The sequence below is a fragment of the Thermothelomyces heterothallicus genome (genome assembly GCF_042370625.1).
Source record: "Thermothelomyces heterothallicus CBS 202.75 unplaced genomic scaffold P884_scaffold_9, whole genome shotgun sequence".
Classification (NCBI taxonomy): domain Eukaryota; kingdom Fungi; phylum Ascomycota; class Sordariomycetes; order Sordariales; family Chaetomiaceae; genus Thermothelomyces; species Thermothelomyces heterothallicus.
The window spans coordinates 312,117-326,085 of NW_027192570.1; the positions used below are offsets into that span (position 1 = coordinate 312,117).

Sequence of the window (13,969 nt, forward strand, 5' to 3'; positions counted from 1 at the left end):
ACGGGACCGGGTCAGGGATATATATCTAAGGCATGGGCATGCAAGGGAAAGAAGTTGGAAATATGCGGGTAGCGTTGCGTTACCTTTTTCTGGTCACTTTGTTTTTCTGTTTGTTTGTCATATGCTTCCCTCTGGCTTTTCTTTGGTTCTTTTTTTGGGGGGTAGGAAGGACGGCAATGTCTCGGTTGGGAACGTGGCATGTTCTGCATTTTCAGGGAGGAGGAGTTCGTGGCCATGAGAGGCAGCTTCTGTCTCACTACTTGGGGTATGCTCGTTGAATCGGGATAAGACGGTGCCGGCTCGCTGTGCCGGCGCAAACGCCCCGGTCTATCACCTCACATGGAAGGCACGTTGGTTGAGATCTGATCTAATGTACGTGGCGAGGGACGGATGGAGCTGCTCTTGAGATTTGGAAAACACCTGTCTAGTTCGCTGGCTGGTATGTGTGGAACTTAGATCTTTACGATTCAACAAAATATGGGACGAAAGGAGACTCGCAAACAGCCGTCTAAGACCTCTAGATAAAATGAAAAAAAAAACGCTTTTACTTTCCAACGCCAACTGCTCTGCCAAATGACCGTTCCAACCGCTTCCTAGGTATTTTAATACAACTACGCGGTGCAGATGCAGGTGCCAACCGCATGATATCCCGAATGCGAAGCAACTTTGTCAATACACTTTCCTAAGCCCTCCCCTCCCGCGACCTCTTTTGTAGCACGGGAAACCCGAACCTAAAAGTTCCTCGCCATGACTCGGCTCCGGGACCCGGACCTGCGGCCGTGCGCGGCCCTCGACGCCTCGAAGGAGGCGGCCCCGCCGCCGCCGGTGCCGAGGGTGCCCTCGCTGGCGCACATCTCCATGTCGCTCGAGGCGTCGTAGCGCGACGAGCCAGCCTGCGGGGGTTGCGCGAGCGCGGGCTCCCTGCCGCGGGTGAGGCGCATCTGGAGCGCCTTGCCGTGGCCGTTCCGGGCGGTGATCTCCAGCTGCTGCTGCTGCTGCTTGGTCTTGGCGGCCGGGTAGAGGTCGACGTAGAAGGAGAAGATGTAGGCGGCGAAGACGAAGGCGATGATCCACTCGAGCACGGCGGCCGAGTTGTAGTGGCCGGTCCGGGAGAGGGCGATGAAGGCGACGGCGAGGACGACCTCGACGACGATGAAGACGAGCTTGATGTAGAAGGAGAGGCGGAGGATGCGGGTCTCGCGGTGGGCTTTTTTTTTTGTTCTGTTTTAGCTGACCTGGGCTCTGGGCTCTTGTGTGTGTGTGTGTGTGTGTGTGTTTGGGGGGGGGTGTATGTGGGTGTGTATGTGTGTTGCGCGGGACAAGAAAGGGTGGGGGTTACAAGAGGAAAATGAAAAGGGGAAAAAGAGACTCACTCCTTCCGAGGTGCCAGTACTCCCAGCAGATGAAAATGGCCGACAGGACGTATCCGACGATAAACAAGAAGAGAAAAATGTCGTGCAGGGTCGGATGGCGGGCGGTGTCGAAGATGCTCAACAGAATCAAGCCGGCGGTGCCGACAATGGCAAAGACGATGGTCAGGCCCGACAGCACCTTCTCACGGGTCCTGGTGTTGGGGGCCAGGCGGCCCCTATGGCGCAGCCAGCGGTCTGCGGCAAAGGAGAGGTCGAGCAGGACGGTGGTGAGGACGCAGCCGACGATGAAGAGCGGCTTGAGGTGGGAGGCACCCACGTCGCTGATGTAGGCAATGGTCTGGCCGGGCTCCATGGAGGAATAGTGAACCCTGTGCTCGTGGACGATCCAGTAGAGGAGGAGGGCGAGGAGGGTAGCCAGCCAGACGATGCCGCCGAGGATGGGGGTCACCTGAAGCGTGAGGTTAGTGATGGGTGTGAATTGGCTTCCCGGGAAGGGAAGGGAAGGAAAGGGAAGGGAAGGAAAGGGAAGGGAAGGAAAGGGAAGGGAAGGAAAGGGAAGGGAAGGAAAGGGGAAGGGAAGGGAAGGGAAGGAAAGAGAGACTCACCCAATACGATAGGCGGACCATGTTGAGGGCTTGCGAGTGAGATGATGGTCGAGCACGCGAACGTGTTAAGGCAATGTTGTAGCACACTATAGTAGTCGGGGGACTGGCAGAGCATCTATGCCAAGGCAGATAGCTACCGTGGAGTGAGATATCCGTCAATGGGCTGGAAAACCGAGATTCAAGCGAACGGTGTTTGTCGGTGCCGCAACTGGAAGGAAGAAGCGGTGTTGGCTGGCTGAGCCACGGGGCCTTAGGCCATGACCCGAGGAATCTCTCAGGAAGCTGTGCCGCTTAGAAAGGTCTGAGATGCAGATGGGCGGGCAAATTTCTTCCAGGAATTGTACAGGAATCCAGATATGGGTTGTCAAATTGAGGAGAGAGAAGAAAAAAAAAGAAAAAAAAAAAAAAAAACAGAGAGAGAGAGAAGGAGCAAAAGTAAAGCTGCGTCTGCTCTATAGACAACTGGGCAAAAAAAGAGATGATCAGGCCCCCCGAGTAGGTAGTTAGTAGTTATCCGTACGCACATACATGCGTATATAGCACACACCCTTTAGATGTCCTAGCCAAGGAAGGCTCTCTCTCTCTGCTGAGCCTTCTGCTCCCGCGCGTCCACGACTTGGTCGCACCCCAGGCGGAGCTTGGACGAACGTTGGTGACATTTGATTCCGGGCCGTTCGGATGGGGTTTGGCACTGCCGCGAGACCTGACGTCACCCCGATCCTGACGCCCGATGGGCATGCCCGGGGTTTATTATCTCTACGGATCCGTACTTGCGTCAACTGCACTAGTTTGGGGCTTGGCAACACGGCAGCCGAAGCGGGGCCGAGGGCTCAATCTGGATGCTAACTCCGTTGGTCCCTGCGTGCTGTTCACATGGGATCAGGTAGGACTTTACTCAGTCCGGTACCCTGTCAGGCAACAAGGTGACGATACTCAGATATTCGTCATCTCGGAAAGCCGGGCAATGTGCTGGGCCTTCTAGGGAGGGAGATGAGCCGGGTGACGACGAGAATGTGTGTCTACGACGATACGAGAGATCAGACCGTAGCTGCATTGCGGTTCTTAGGCCTTACAGCGTTGAGAGCTGTTGTTGTAACAGGTATCCAAGTCGAGCTGGGTCAGCTTTGCTTGTCACTGTTTTCTTGACGCTCCACGGGGCGGGCAAGAGTACGGATACCGCCCGTTAAGGTAGTTAACTAGCGCCTGTGGGGTTACAACGGAAACCAACCCCAAGCCTTAGTTAGGTAGTTACTGCACTGTAATCCGTACTCCGTACTGTACAGTACATTGGCTCCGCTCCGTTCCTTCAACGTCACTCAAACCACAAAAAGCGACCCATCAACTGTTTGTTAGCGTGCGACGGCAAATAATCCGTACAGCACGTCTTGAGAAATTCATTCCATCTTTTCATTCCTTTTTTTAGAAGAAAAAAAACTATTTTAATTTGCCTTCAATTGAAGCTAGGTACTAACTAGAGTACTAGAGCCAACGAACGGGAGCCCCATTCCCCCCCCCCCCTTCCTCCCCTTCCTCCCCCTCCTCCCCCCAACCAAAATAAAACAGCGGAGCGACACCGCTAACCTGGCTGGCCTGCAAAAGACAAAGATGGCGGTCACGACCATGACGCTCGACCCGATCGAGCAGCTCAACGAGGAGGAGAAGCGCAAGTACATCAAGGGCAAGAAGCTGGGTGAGGGAACGTACGCCAACGTGTACCTGGGCCACTCGCGGCAGGACCCGTCGCTGCAGGTGGCCATCAAGAAGATCAAGGTGCAGCAGCAGTACCAGGACGGCATGGCGCCCGACGCCGTGCGCGAGCTCAAGTACCTGCGGGAGCTGCGCCACCCCAACATCATCTCGCTCCTGTCCGTCTTCAGCTCCAAGGACCAGAACCTCAACCTGGTGCTCGAGTACCTCCCGCTCGGCGACCTCGAGATGCTGATCCGCGACGTCGACCACGTCCGCTACGGCGCCGGCGACATCAAGGCCTGGATGGGCATGCTGACCCGCGCCGTCTGGTTCTGCCACGACAACTACGTCCTCCACCGCGACATCAAGCCCAACAACCTGCTCATCGCCGCCGACGGCGAGGTCAAGCTGGCCGACTTCGGCCTCGCCCGCAGCTTCGCCGACCCGGGCCGCCGCATGACCGCCAACGTCATCACCCGCTGGTACCGGCCCCCGGAGCTGCTCTTCGGCGCCCGCCACTACGGCGGCGCCGTCGACATCTGGTCCGTCGGCATGGTCTTCGCCGAGCTCATCATCCGCGCCCCCTTCCTGGCCGGCAACACCGAGGTCGAGCAGATCGCGCTCATCTGCAAGCACGTCGGCACCCCGACCGAGGAGAACTGGCCGGGCGTCACCCGGCTGCGCGAGTACACCGTCCCGAGCGAGGTCGTCCCCGTCTGGGGCAAGGACGCCTACATGGGCCGCTTCGGCGCCGTCGGCGCCGAGGGCGTCGACCTCCTCGTCCGCACCCTCGCCCTCGACCCCAAGAAGCGCATCACCGCCCGCGAGATGCTCGAGCACAAGTGGTGGCGCACCGATCCCAAGCCCACCCGCAAGGAAGACCTGCCCCGCAAGTCCGGCGGCGAGGAGAAGATGGGCGCCGACCTCAAGAGGCGCAACGGCATCCTCGACGACGAGACCAACTCGAGGGGGGCAAAAGTGGCGCGGAGGCTGGATTTTGGACAGGGCAAGTAAAAAAAAAAAAGGGGGGGGGGAACTAGGTCCAGAGTTTTTTTTTTTTCTCTCTCTCTCTCCCGATTCGACTCCATTTGGCGGGCGTTGTTGGTTGGAGGGGGCGGCGCTGGGTGGGAAAGAAAGGAGATGGGAAGAAAACAGAGCGAATGAATTTTATTTCACCGGGAAGTTCACAGGGAGGGCACTGGAATTATGTTCTGGGACAGGATTTTTTTTTATTTTTTTTTTTTTTTACCTTTGCTATTATCATTAGTCCCGGTTATTCGGACCACCCATAGAAGAGTAGGGCTCATCATGATCTAGTTCAAGACTAATTTTCTCCCCCCCTTTGTGCTGTAGCCTTGTTTCCCTCTTTCCCTTGTGCCCAAACCAAACTTGGCTATATATAAAAAATTGTATATACGGAGTTCGTTGGTGCCTTCACCACTCATATCCCTCAATGCATTCCCACCTCCCCGCCGTTGGAACCTACATCAGACAGCATTCCAGACCATACATGGCCCGCTCGACATCCTTTCTGACCTGGTACCAGTCCGCCCTCCTCTCGGCGTATTCGTAGACCTCCTCGGCCCTGAAGATGCCGCCGAAGCGATCGCCGTCGGCAATGATGGTCGCCATCTCCTTGGCGTGCCTGGCGTCGATGAGGTAGATCTGGCTCAGCTCCCGCAGCGCCCGGAAGTAGGCCAGCAGGTCCTGGTTCTTGAGCGTCCGGATGTACTCGAAGTAGAGGTTCATGTCGGCGATCAGCTTGACGGCGCCCTCGGTGCTGATGCGCTGCCGCTTCAGGTGCTTGCACAGGGCCGTGAAGAGCCGCAGGCCGACCTCGCCGTTGAAGACGTCGAGCATCGACTTGTCGGTGCTGCCCACCAGCATGGACGTGTGCGACGCCACCAGGTCGCGGATGCGCTGCGCCGTCTGCGTCGGCCCGACATCCATGTCCACCGCCCCCGGCAGCGCGGAGGCGCGCTTCTCCAGCGACGACGTGGTCGTGGTCGTTGTCGTCGACGACGACGACGACGACGCGGCGTCCGGGGTGGTGGCGGCCGCTCCCGGGTTGTAGTCGGTCGGCAGCTGCGTCGTCGCGCAGAGGTACTCTACCTCGTCCATGAGCACGTCGATGCCCTTGTTGAGGCCGGCGGCGACGCTCTCGTCGAGCATCTGCTCAAACTTCTTCTTGGCCAGCCCCGCCGGGTCCATAAAGTCGTTGCGGTCGGCGATCTTGGGCCCGACGAGCTGCTGCTCGTAAAAGACGTCGATCATCTGCGAGATGAGGTCGCCCACGTTGACTAGCTCGATAAAGGTCACGAGCGGGGCCACGCCGCCCTGGTGGTGCTCGCTCACCTCGCGCGGGTTGTACTGCGACAGGTGTTCCACGGCCCTGTCGAAGCCCGGCTTGATGTGCCTGTTGCCCAGGATGCGTAGCAGGGTGACAAAGATGGCGGCGCACTGCTCCCGTGCCTCGCCGCCGGCTTGCCCGCCGAGCTGGATGAACACGGCCACCCGTCCGAGGCTCGCCTTGGCTGCGTGCACCAGGCTTAGCGCCACTTCGATGCTGAGCAGGGTCTTGATGCCTTCCAGCCTGGACGTCATGAGGGCCGCCTTGGCCGCGAGCTCGTCGGTTGGCGCCTTGCCCGGCAGCGGGCTGTTGCTGCGGTCGGTCGCCGACTGCGCCGGAGACCCCGGCGACTGCGCGGGCGAACCCCCCTGCTGGCCGGGATCCTGCACCGTATTGCTGCTACTGCCGTTGCCGCCGCCGCCGCCGCCGCCGCCGCCGTTTGTGCTCGCCGCCGCGGACGGCTTGCTGGCGAACGGCGACCCGAGCGGCAGGCTCGGCAACGAGAAGGTAGTCGGAAGCACCGTAACGGGCATCATGACGACCTTCTTGAAGGAGGTCAAGAAGTCCTTCTTGTCCGCTTGCCGATTCGCGAAGCTGCCCATGTAGAACGACTCGACGCTCGCGTCCTGCTCCGACAGCTTCTTCTCCCACTCGCCCACCTCCCTCTCGGCCTGCCTGGCGAATTCGTCTATCTCGTCCTGCAGGTAGAGGTCGAGGTGCGGTTCAAACGTCTTGAGTGCCAGCTCCTTGGCCCTGTCCTCCTGCTCTGCCTCTCCGCCCTTGGGAGGCGTCAGGGTCCGCAGGAAGTGCAGCGTCTGCTCAAAGATGCCCGACACGGCCCTCAAGTACGACGGTATGCTCCGCTCGTGGGTCTCGTCGAACAAGGGCGTGGCGTACTCCATGATGATGTCCTCCCTGACCTTGTCGACAAAGGCCCAGAACACCGGCCCCGGGTCCGGGAAGATGCGCTCGATGATGCCGGCCTGCTCGTCGACCTTGCGAGAGAGCACCTCGAAGAAGCGCCGCGACGGCTCGAGCGTGATGCTGTCGGCCAGCGCCTGGTTGACGCAGTCCATCGGGTTGGCCAGCACCTCGCGGTCCGAGAAGATGGGGTGTTTCTGGATGAAGAGCTCCACGGCGGCGTTGCTCCCGTTCAGCATGTCCAGCACGTGGGCGTACTTGTTCATCCGCCCGTCCACGTCCCAGAACTCGTAGCCCTGCTCGAACTCGCGCAGCACCGCGCTCTCGAAGATGCTCGTCATCATGTCCAGCTTCTCCTCCCTCCTGAGTGCGCCCTGCGCCCAGTCGCTCTTGGCGAAGATCCTCAGGTTGGCCAGCATCTGCGCCTGCCGTTCGGGGTCGCGGAAGACCTTGAACACCAGCGGGTCGGTATGGGACTTGGAGCGGACGAGGTCGAAATAGAAGGGGGCCAGTGCGCCGTAGATCTTGCCGTACTCCTGCCTCGCGAGCCCCCGGATGCTGCGCGCGTTCTTGATGACCCCCAGCAGCGCCTCGGGGTCCGTCGACGGGTCGCGCTGCCCCGCCTCCGCCACGGCCGCGGCCGCGGCCGCGTGCCCCGTCGTTCCCGCCACCTTCATCGTCTCGAACCCGTCCCGAACCTCGGCCATCTGCCTCCCCCGCCTCCTCTCCTCTTCCTCCGCCTCCTCCAGCTCTAGCCCGGCGTCGAACAGCAGGCTCTGCCGGGTCGCTCTTCCTTCCTCTCCGGCACTCGTCCCAGGCCCGGCTCCTCCCGCCCCCGCCCCTAACCGGCCGGAGGCCCCGGAGGCGGCCTTCCGGCGGCGGGCCAGCAAGACCTCCTCGAAGCGGCGGCGCGCCTCGGCCTCGTTCCAGCAGCCCATGCTCCGCAGGCGGGCGACCCACCGCGTGTCGTCGTAGACCATCTCGCGCATGCGGCGCGAGGTGCGGGCGAAGCGCAGCTGGTCGGCGACAGGGAGGTAATCGAGGATCGTGGCGAGGATTTCTGCATGGGTGGGGCAAACCATGCATTGTCAGCTTGTTTCTTCTAATTTTCAAACTTTTATCTCGGTTGCCCCTCTAGAAGAAAAAGGGAAGGGAGGATATGTAAGGTATGCATGTGTATGTACCGGCTGGGAGAACGGGCTTGGTGTCTATCATCTCTGTAGCTTGGAGAGTCTGCAGAATGCTGCTTGTTTTTGGCTTCGGCGCCGACCCGCCGGCCGCTCTTCGCGTCGAGAGGGACATGGCGTGGTGATGACGGCTGCGGCTGCGTGTGCTGCAAGTATCGCTGCCTTGTGTCGGATTCGGTCCGAGTGAGGTGGGTTGAGAATGGGAATGGCAGGATGAGCTGAGAGGTATGTACGGGGAGAAGTCGTCAAGTCGTCACGTCGTCACGTTCGTTATGCCATTAGTGGTATGCGGTTTTGCTGCGAGCCGTCGTGTTGCTGCGCTGATGAGGTATCGATCCGGCGTTCTGGACTATGCTGGGTTCTGAGCTTATGGGCATTGCGCCGGCATTCGTGATGTGGTCTCGAACAAAGGGGTTACGAAGTAACTGACCCGTACGAAGTACCTACTCGTTAGTTTATTAGTGCAGTCCACTAACGTTGGATGGTGGAGGCACCGAATGTTACTGCCCGAGATCTAGTGTAATCCGTAGTGGTAATGGGGTTGGCGTATCGTAATGTAACGAGAGCTTGGACCAAACAACGCGAGTTGCCATACCGAGCAAGTACTGTTACGTATGTACTGCCCTGTACATACAGATTACGGAACCTACAAGACAAACGCAAGCGAGGTATTAAGGTAAATGATGCACAAAACATCACCAACCCTTGCGGCTTGTCAGCTTGTGTCATCAGCAGGAGTCCGTAAGCCATTCTGTCCAATATTTTTTTTTTGGGGGGGAGGGGGAACAGGAACTGATTTGTAACTACCAGTGCTCACAATGTACTTCAAGGGGAAAAAAAAAAAAGCTGTATCTTCCCTTGGAACACATGGATGCTCCTCTTGCTCCGTTCGATTTTTTCCCCCATCTTTTTGTCTACCACATCCGACTTCAATCACCTCTCCGCGCCTCTGCCGCCTCTGCGGCCAGAAACCGCCGTACGGGCAGGTTCGCCGGCTCCGTCCCACTCCGCCCCTGCCCCGGACGTAAATGCCCAAACAAACAAGTCCACAGGTCATCTTTGTCCACCGCCTCGCCCGAAATGCCGTCCTTCCCCATCAGCTTCGACAGGTGCGCCTGCTGCATCTCGAGTGCATTGGCCTCGTCGAGCTTGGCATCCAGCAGCTCGGGTGTCGACTCTTTCGACTCGCCCTTCAGGTTACGGCCCATGTGCTCCATCCGCCTCTGCACCGACAGCTCGTAAATCGACTCCTCTACCGTGCCGTCGACAATGTACAGCCACACCGTCGTCTCGTGCTGCTGCCCGATGCGGTCGACGCGGGCGATCGCTTGGAGCTCCAGCGCCGTGTTGAGCAGCGGCTCGCACAGGAAGACGTGGCTGGCATTGACCAGGTTCAGTCCGCTGGCGTGGGCCCGCGCGTGCAGCAAGAAGACCTCGGTGCCCGGGTCCTCCTTGAAGTTGGTGATGCCGTGTGCTTTGTCGAACGAGGCGAAACCAATGCGGTACCTCCTGAACGCCAACGCCAGCACGTCCAGAAACTCCTTGTACTGCGAAAAGACGATCGACTTGGCACCCGGGTCCGACTCTCGCAGCCACACGAGGTGGCGTATAAGCATGTCCACCTTCGTTGTAAAGCTCGGGCCCTCCAGGTCGATGTTCTTTATTTCCGCCAGCTTCTCGGCATTGAACTCGGTGTAGATGGTTGACACCTTCTTGGTAGGGGTGACAGGCGCTCCCTGCAGGTCGCCGGCCCTTCCCTGGTGCGCTTCCGAATGCACCTTCAGCTCTTGCGGCTTGAGCGTGATGTCGTGAAAGTTAGATTGGCTGAGGTGTCGTTTGCACACCGGACACGTGTGGTGTGCCCTGTACCAGAGAGTGATGCATTCCTTGCAAAAGATGTGGCCGCAGACCGTCAAGACACCCACCGTAAAGTCCGACTGGCAGATGACGCATATGCGCTGCTCCGGCGAGTCCGATTCGGCCTCTTTGAGGAACATGACTGCGAATCTCAGCCAAAGTCAATCAATGGGTTCCCTCCCCGGGACTTACGGTAGCGGTGTTTGGATTGAGCAGTGTTCAACTTCTCCTGCAGTTCTCTTTCTTGCCCAATCGTCCTCGACATAGCATTCTCTAGCGCATCGGGCTCCAAGGAGCCCTCGTACTCCCGAACGGTATCTGAGACCTCTTGAAGCTGCCGGTAATACTCGATTCGAGCGTTTAGGGTGTCCCTGAACCGCTCGATCTCCTTTTCCAGGGCCGTTGCGGCCTTCGTTTGCTCCGTCTGGTGACGGAGTATCGACTTCAGCAACCCCGAGACAACGGCAAGCTCCTTTGTGGCTCGAGAGGAGCCCGTGGCGGCGTCAGTCCTGAGCTTGACTGATAGGGCGCGCAACTCCGAGATGATTCCGCGCATCGAAGTCAGGGGGTCTCCCTCGACAAATGGCGGCCTAACGGATTCGCAAACCTTCAGCAGCGCCAGAAACTTCTCAGGAAACGGGCCTTCTCCTGCCGTGGCCATCCTAGACGCCACCTTCGTTTCGTGCTCCACCAGAAAGTTCTTCTGGCCCGTGATTGCGGCATGCCTGTCGGCACATGCTTTCCGGAGAATCTGGAGATAAACCAGGATTTCCTCCTGCAGCTTGGTCGACTGCTCGTATTCTTCTCCAGTGATTTCACCGCTTTCCTCGTCAACGAGCGGCTTGAGAAGAAGTTGAATGACGTGCTCGCGCCAGTCGTCAATCCTGGCCGCTTGTTCATCTAATGCCACGTTGAGCTCCTCAATGGCGTCTCCAATCCTCCGACTCTCGATCCCGTTCTTCTCCACGGATGTGAAGGTCGGAATGACCGCGAAGGCTTGTTCCGACGCCGCCTTCGTAAGCCGTTCCATCAGCTTCCTCGCTTTGCCGTGGCTCTGAACATTGTTAGTGGGTGCCGTTGATATGGCAAGGATATGCAGCCTACCTCCTGGAGGATTTCTTTTCTGATCTCCTTTGCTCGGTCATACGCATCAACCTCCATCTTCTCCAGAGACTTAAACTGATCCGAATCTGGCGGCGTCTCTTCCTCGTTCGATTTGATGGAGAAGTACGCGTTTGCGCAGAAGAAGACGGCCCGGTGTTGAATCTCGAGTGCCGACCGCAGCCGCCGCCGGGCTTCTCCCACCTGCGGTGACACAACATCATCGGCATCGTCATCCTCCACGTCCTCGCCATCTTCCATCGCTGACCGAGTTTCGCTCGCTTTCGCTTTCTGGGCTTCTTGGACCTCACGATCCAGCTGCACCCGGCTCTCGTCAACCAGCTCCGTGCTCTTGGCTAGAACCTCGCGCCAGACAGCGAGTGCGTCATGGACCCGTTTTTGACAGGCAAAGATCTGTCCCTTCACTAAGGTTGTGGAAAGAAGGGAACGTTGATCCGTCCTCATCGCGCTCTCAGCCTGCTCGAGCATCGCGTCAAGAACTTCCGTAACCGTCCTCATTGGCCCAGCCTTGTGACCAAGAGCCCGCCGGTTCCGGTTTCCGACCTCGGGGTGCAAGACAGTCTGACGGAGCCGGTCTAGTGCAACGCGCATTGCGCGCTGCACAGCGGGGTCTTCAGGGTCCCAATCGCCTTGCAAGGGATTGCCACGGCCGTCTAAGCCACACGTTTCTGCTAACTCCTCAAAGAGACTTTGGTAATGCTGTTCCTCGACGGCCGTGAACGGCATCGTAATTACGTATCGCTTCTGAGGCGGAATGGCGATCTCGCTCCTCACGAGGCTCTTGCTATGTCGCATCGAGATCAAGTTAAAGATCTTTTGGAAAGAAGTTTTGTCGAAGGTGGTGAGGAAATTCCAGATCTTTCTATCTGACGCATATGGCTCATGACGAAGAAAGAGAAGTAGGCCACGGAGATCTGAAGATTCAACGTCAGCATTCCCCCTTAGTAGCATGGAGGCTCGTCCGCACCTTTTTGCACATCGTCTTTGACGGGCGTGCCCGTGACAGCCCAAGCATTGATACGAGGAATATTCCTAGCAAGCTTCGCCGCATTGTTCGTCCAATTTTCTACCATCTGGGCTTCGTCGATGCACACCCGCCACCACGAGAGCTGTACAAGCGGGGATTTGACTCGTTCATACTGCTTCTCGTTGCGCATCGAGCGGATCGGCTCATCCGAAGCCGCCCAAATATCTTTCCTGAGAACATCGTAAGTGGTGAGGACAACGTCTTGTTCAGCCAAACGTTCGGCGGATAGTTCATCCGGGTCCTTCGCCCTGGCAAGCCTCGTAACCCCGGGATAGAACATGACCTTGAGACTTGGTGCGTGGCGGTTGAGCTCCGACAGCCACTGGTCGAGGAGGGAAGAAGGAGCAACGATCAGAGTCGCCGAAGTTGCCAAAAGTTCGCGGCCCAGAAAGGAATCGTACACCATGACAGGACACTCGGGTCGCCGATGCAGCAGTATCAATGCAATCACCTCCAAAGTCTTTCCGAGCCCCATCTCCTCTGCGAGAATGCCGCCGCGCAGATCCTGAATGGGTCGAAACAGCGACACATCTCTAGTAGCGGCCCCAAGTAAAGGGCTGACCCAGATAGGGTTTCCGACCACGTCTCTGGCTTGATAGAAGGAGATTGGTGGGTCTGACAAGTCCGACGGAACGTACGGTTGTATACCTGCTTGGTTGCTATCGGTGTTACGATGCCAGCACACGCCCTCCCGCCTCAGAAGCCATTGAACAGCTCTGCGTTGAAAGGGGTACAAGACTGATTCCAACCTTGGAACTTCCATTGATGATACATCTGCTTCCAGCTTATCCTTGTCGGGGACACATGCTGCTTCGTAAAAATCTTGTGGAGACCACGACGGTTGGGCGTCACTGCCCTTGGGCAGGTGGAGATTGGGAAACCAAGTCTCGAGGACTTCGTCTCGGAGAGTTTGCTGTGAGTTCAGTCTGAACCGCTCGCTTCCCCATATTGTTAGACTCTCGTTCCACCTTACTTCGATGGCGAGACCGAGTTGAATCGAACTCCCAATTTGCTCCACAGAGGCATCGACGGAAGCCCATATACAACCCTCTTCGCCGGGGTCAGAGGCCTGAATTTCCGCGACGTGCAAGGCTGTCCTTAACGACTGAGTCATCTTAGCGTCGCCCAGAGGCAAATCGAGCCTAAAGTGACGGCCGCGGTAGTTGGGTCGAGGCTTTAGCAGCAATCGCCAGTTGCCAGGGTTTCGAGCATCATCAGCTAGACGGGCATCGATAACATAGCCAACATCTTTCCGCGTCGTCATTGGAAGTTTTTGGGATGCCGCCGCCTCACCGCAGAAAGTGACTGTCAGAACTTCTCGCCCGATACATATCGAATCCTGGACTTTCGTTGTCTTGGCGCGCTTTGCCGGACGCGGTTGAACTTCCTGCCTCATCCCATCAACCGGCAACGAAATCGAATGAAGACATTCCAGAAAAGCCGCAACATTATCGTTATCTCCAATGTTCTCCTCGTCATGCTGCGTTCGTGCGCTTTGCTTCCTGTTTGCTTTCGCGCGAGGCATTGTGCTGGTTGAAGAATTGGTTCTCGGCGACCTTAAAGTATCTGAGGAAATAAAAAAGCCGACAGCCGTACGGGATGTGTGACGAAGAAATCAACTACTGAATTGACTAGTGCCAATCCAAGTTCATAGGCGAAGTGACTCTTGAGGCAAGACACAACTCTCAAATATTTGAGGCTTTGGATGGTGCCCTCGGTGATTGGCGGTGGATGGCTGATGACCGCTGGCGGAACAACCTTCAATCTGAGGTTATACGGCGCACCAAAAAGAAGGACTGAGAACAAAGATGCGTAGACAGAGTTTGATGCAAAGAACT

The 13,969-nt window shown here is 57.8% G+C and overlaps 4 protein-coding genes across 4 annotated transcripts; 1 reads left to right on the plus strand and 3 right to left on the minus strand.

Annotated features, from left to right (window-relative positions):
- Nucleotides 1-731: 731 nt before the first annotated feature.
- On the minus strand, nucleotides 732-2,403 carry P884DRAFT_241984 (Frag1/DRAM/Sfk1 family-domain-containing protein; the record flags this gene model as incomplete). Its single annotated transcript, XM_069440252.1, has 3 exons — nucleotides 1,979-2,403; nucleotides 1,374-1,821; nucleotides 732-1,207 (listed from the first exon to the last, which is right to left on the minus strand). The coding sequence occupies exons 1-3, from the start codon at nucleotides 1,997-1,999 to the stop codon at nucleotides 732-734; spliced, it is 945 nt and encodes a 314-aa protein (XP_069298104.1). The 5' UTR covers nucleotides 2,000-2,403.
- An 879-nt stretch (nucleotides 2,404-3,282) lies between these two features.
- On the plus strand, nucleotides 3,283-4,681 carry P884DRAFT_284526 (kinase-like domain-containing protein; the record flags this gene model as incomplete). The annotated part of the gene is made up of 2 exons (XM_069443719.1): nucleotides 3,283-3,442; nucleotides 3,578-4,681. The coding sequence occupies exon 2, from the start codon at nucleotides 3,584-3,586 to the stop codon at nucleotides 4,679-4,681; it is 1,098 nt and encodes a 365-aa protein (XP_069298105.1). The 5' UTR covers nucleotides 3,283-3,442; nucleotides 3,578-3,583.
- Nucleotides 4,682-5,149: 468 nt separating this feature from the next.
- P884DRAFT_198831 (exocyst complex component Sec10-like protein) lies at nucleotides 5,150-8,020 on the minus strand (the record flags this gene model as incomplete). The annotated part of the gene is made up of 1 exon (XM_069438181.1): nucleotides 5,150-8,020. The coding sequence occupies one exon, from the start codon at nucleotides 8,018-8,020 to the stop codon at nucleotides 5,150-5,152; it is 2,871 nt and encodes a 956-aa protein (XP_069298106.1).
- An 880-nt stretch (nucleotides 8,021-8,900) lies between these two features.
- On the minus strand, nucleotides 8,901-13,945 carry P884DRAFT_222420 (SNF2 family N-terminal domain-containing protein). The gene is made up of 4 exons (XM_069439522.1): nucleotides 12,072-13,945; nucleotides 11,087-12,018; nucleotides 10,175-11,036; nucleotides 8,901-10,124 (listed from the first exon to the last, which is right to left on the minus strand). Exons 1-4 carry the CDS (start codon nucleotides 13,654-13,656, stop codon nucleotides 9,055-9,057), a joined length of 4,449 nt encoding a protein of 1,482 aa, XP_069298107.1. The 5' UTR covers nucleotides 13,657-13,945; the 3' UTR covers nucleotides 8,901-9,054.
- Between the last annotated feature and the right edge of the window lie 24 nt (nucleotides 13,946-13,969).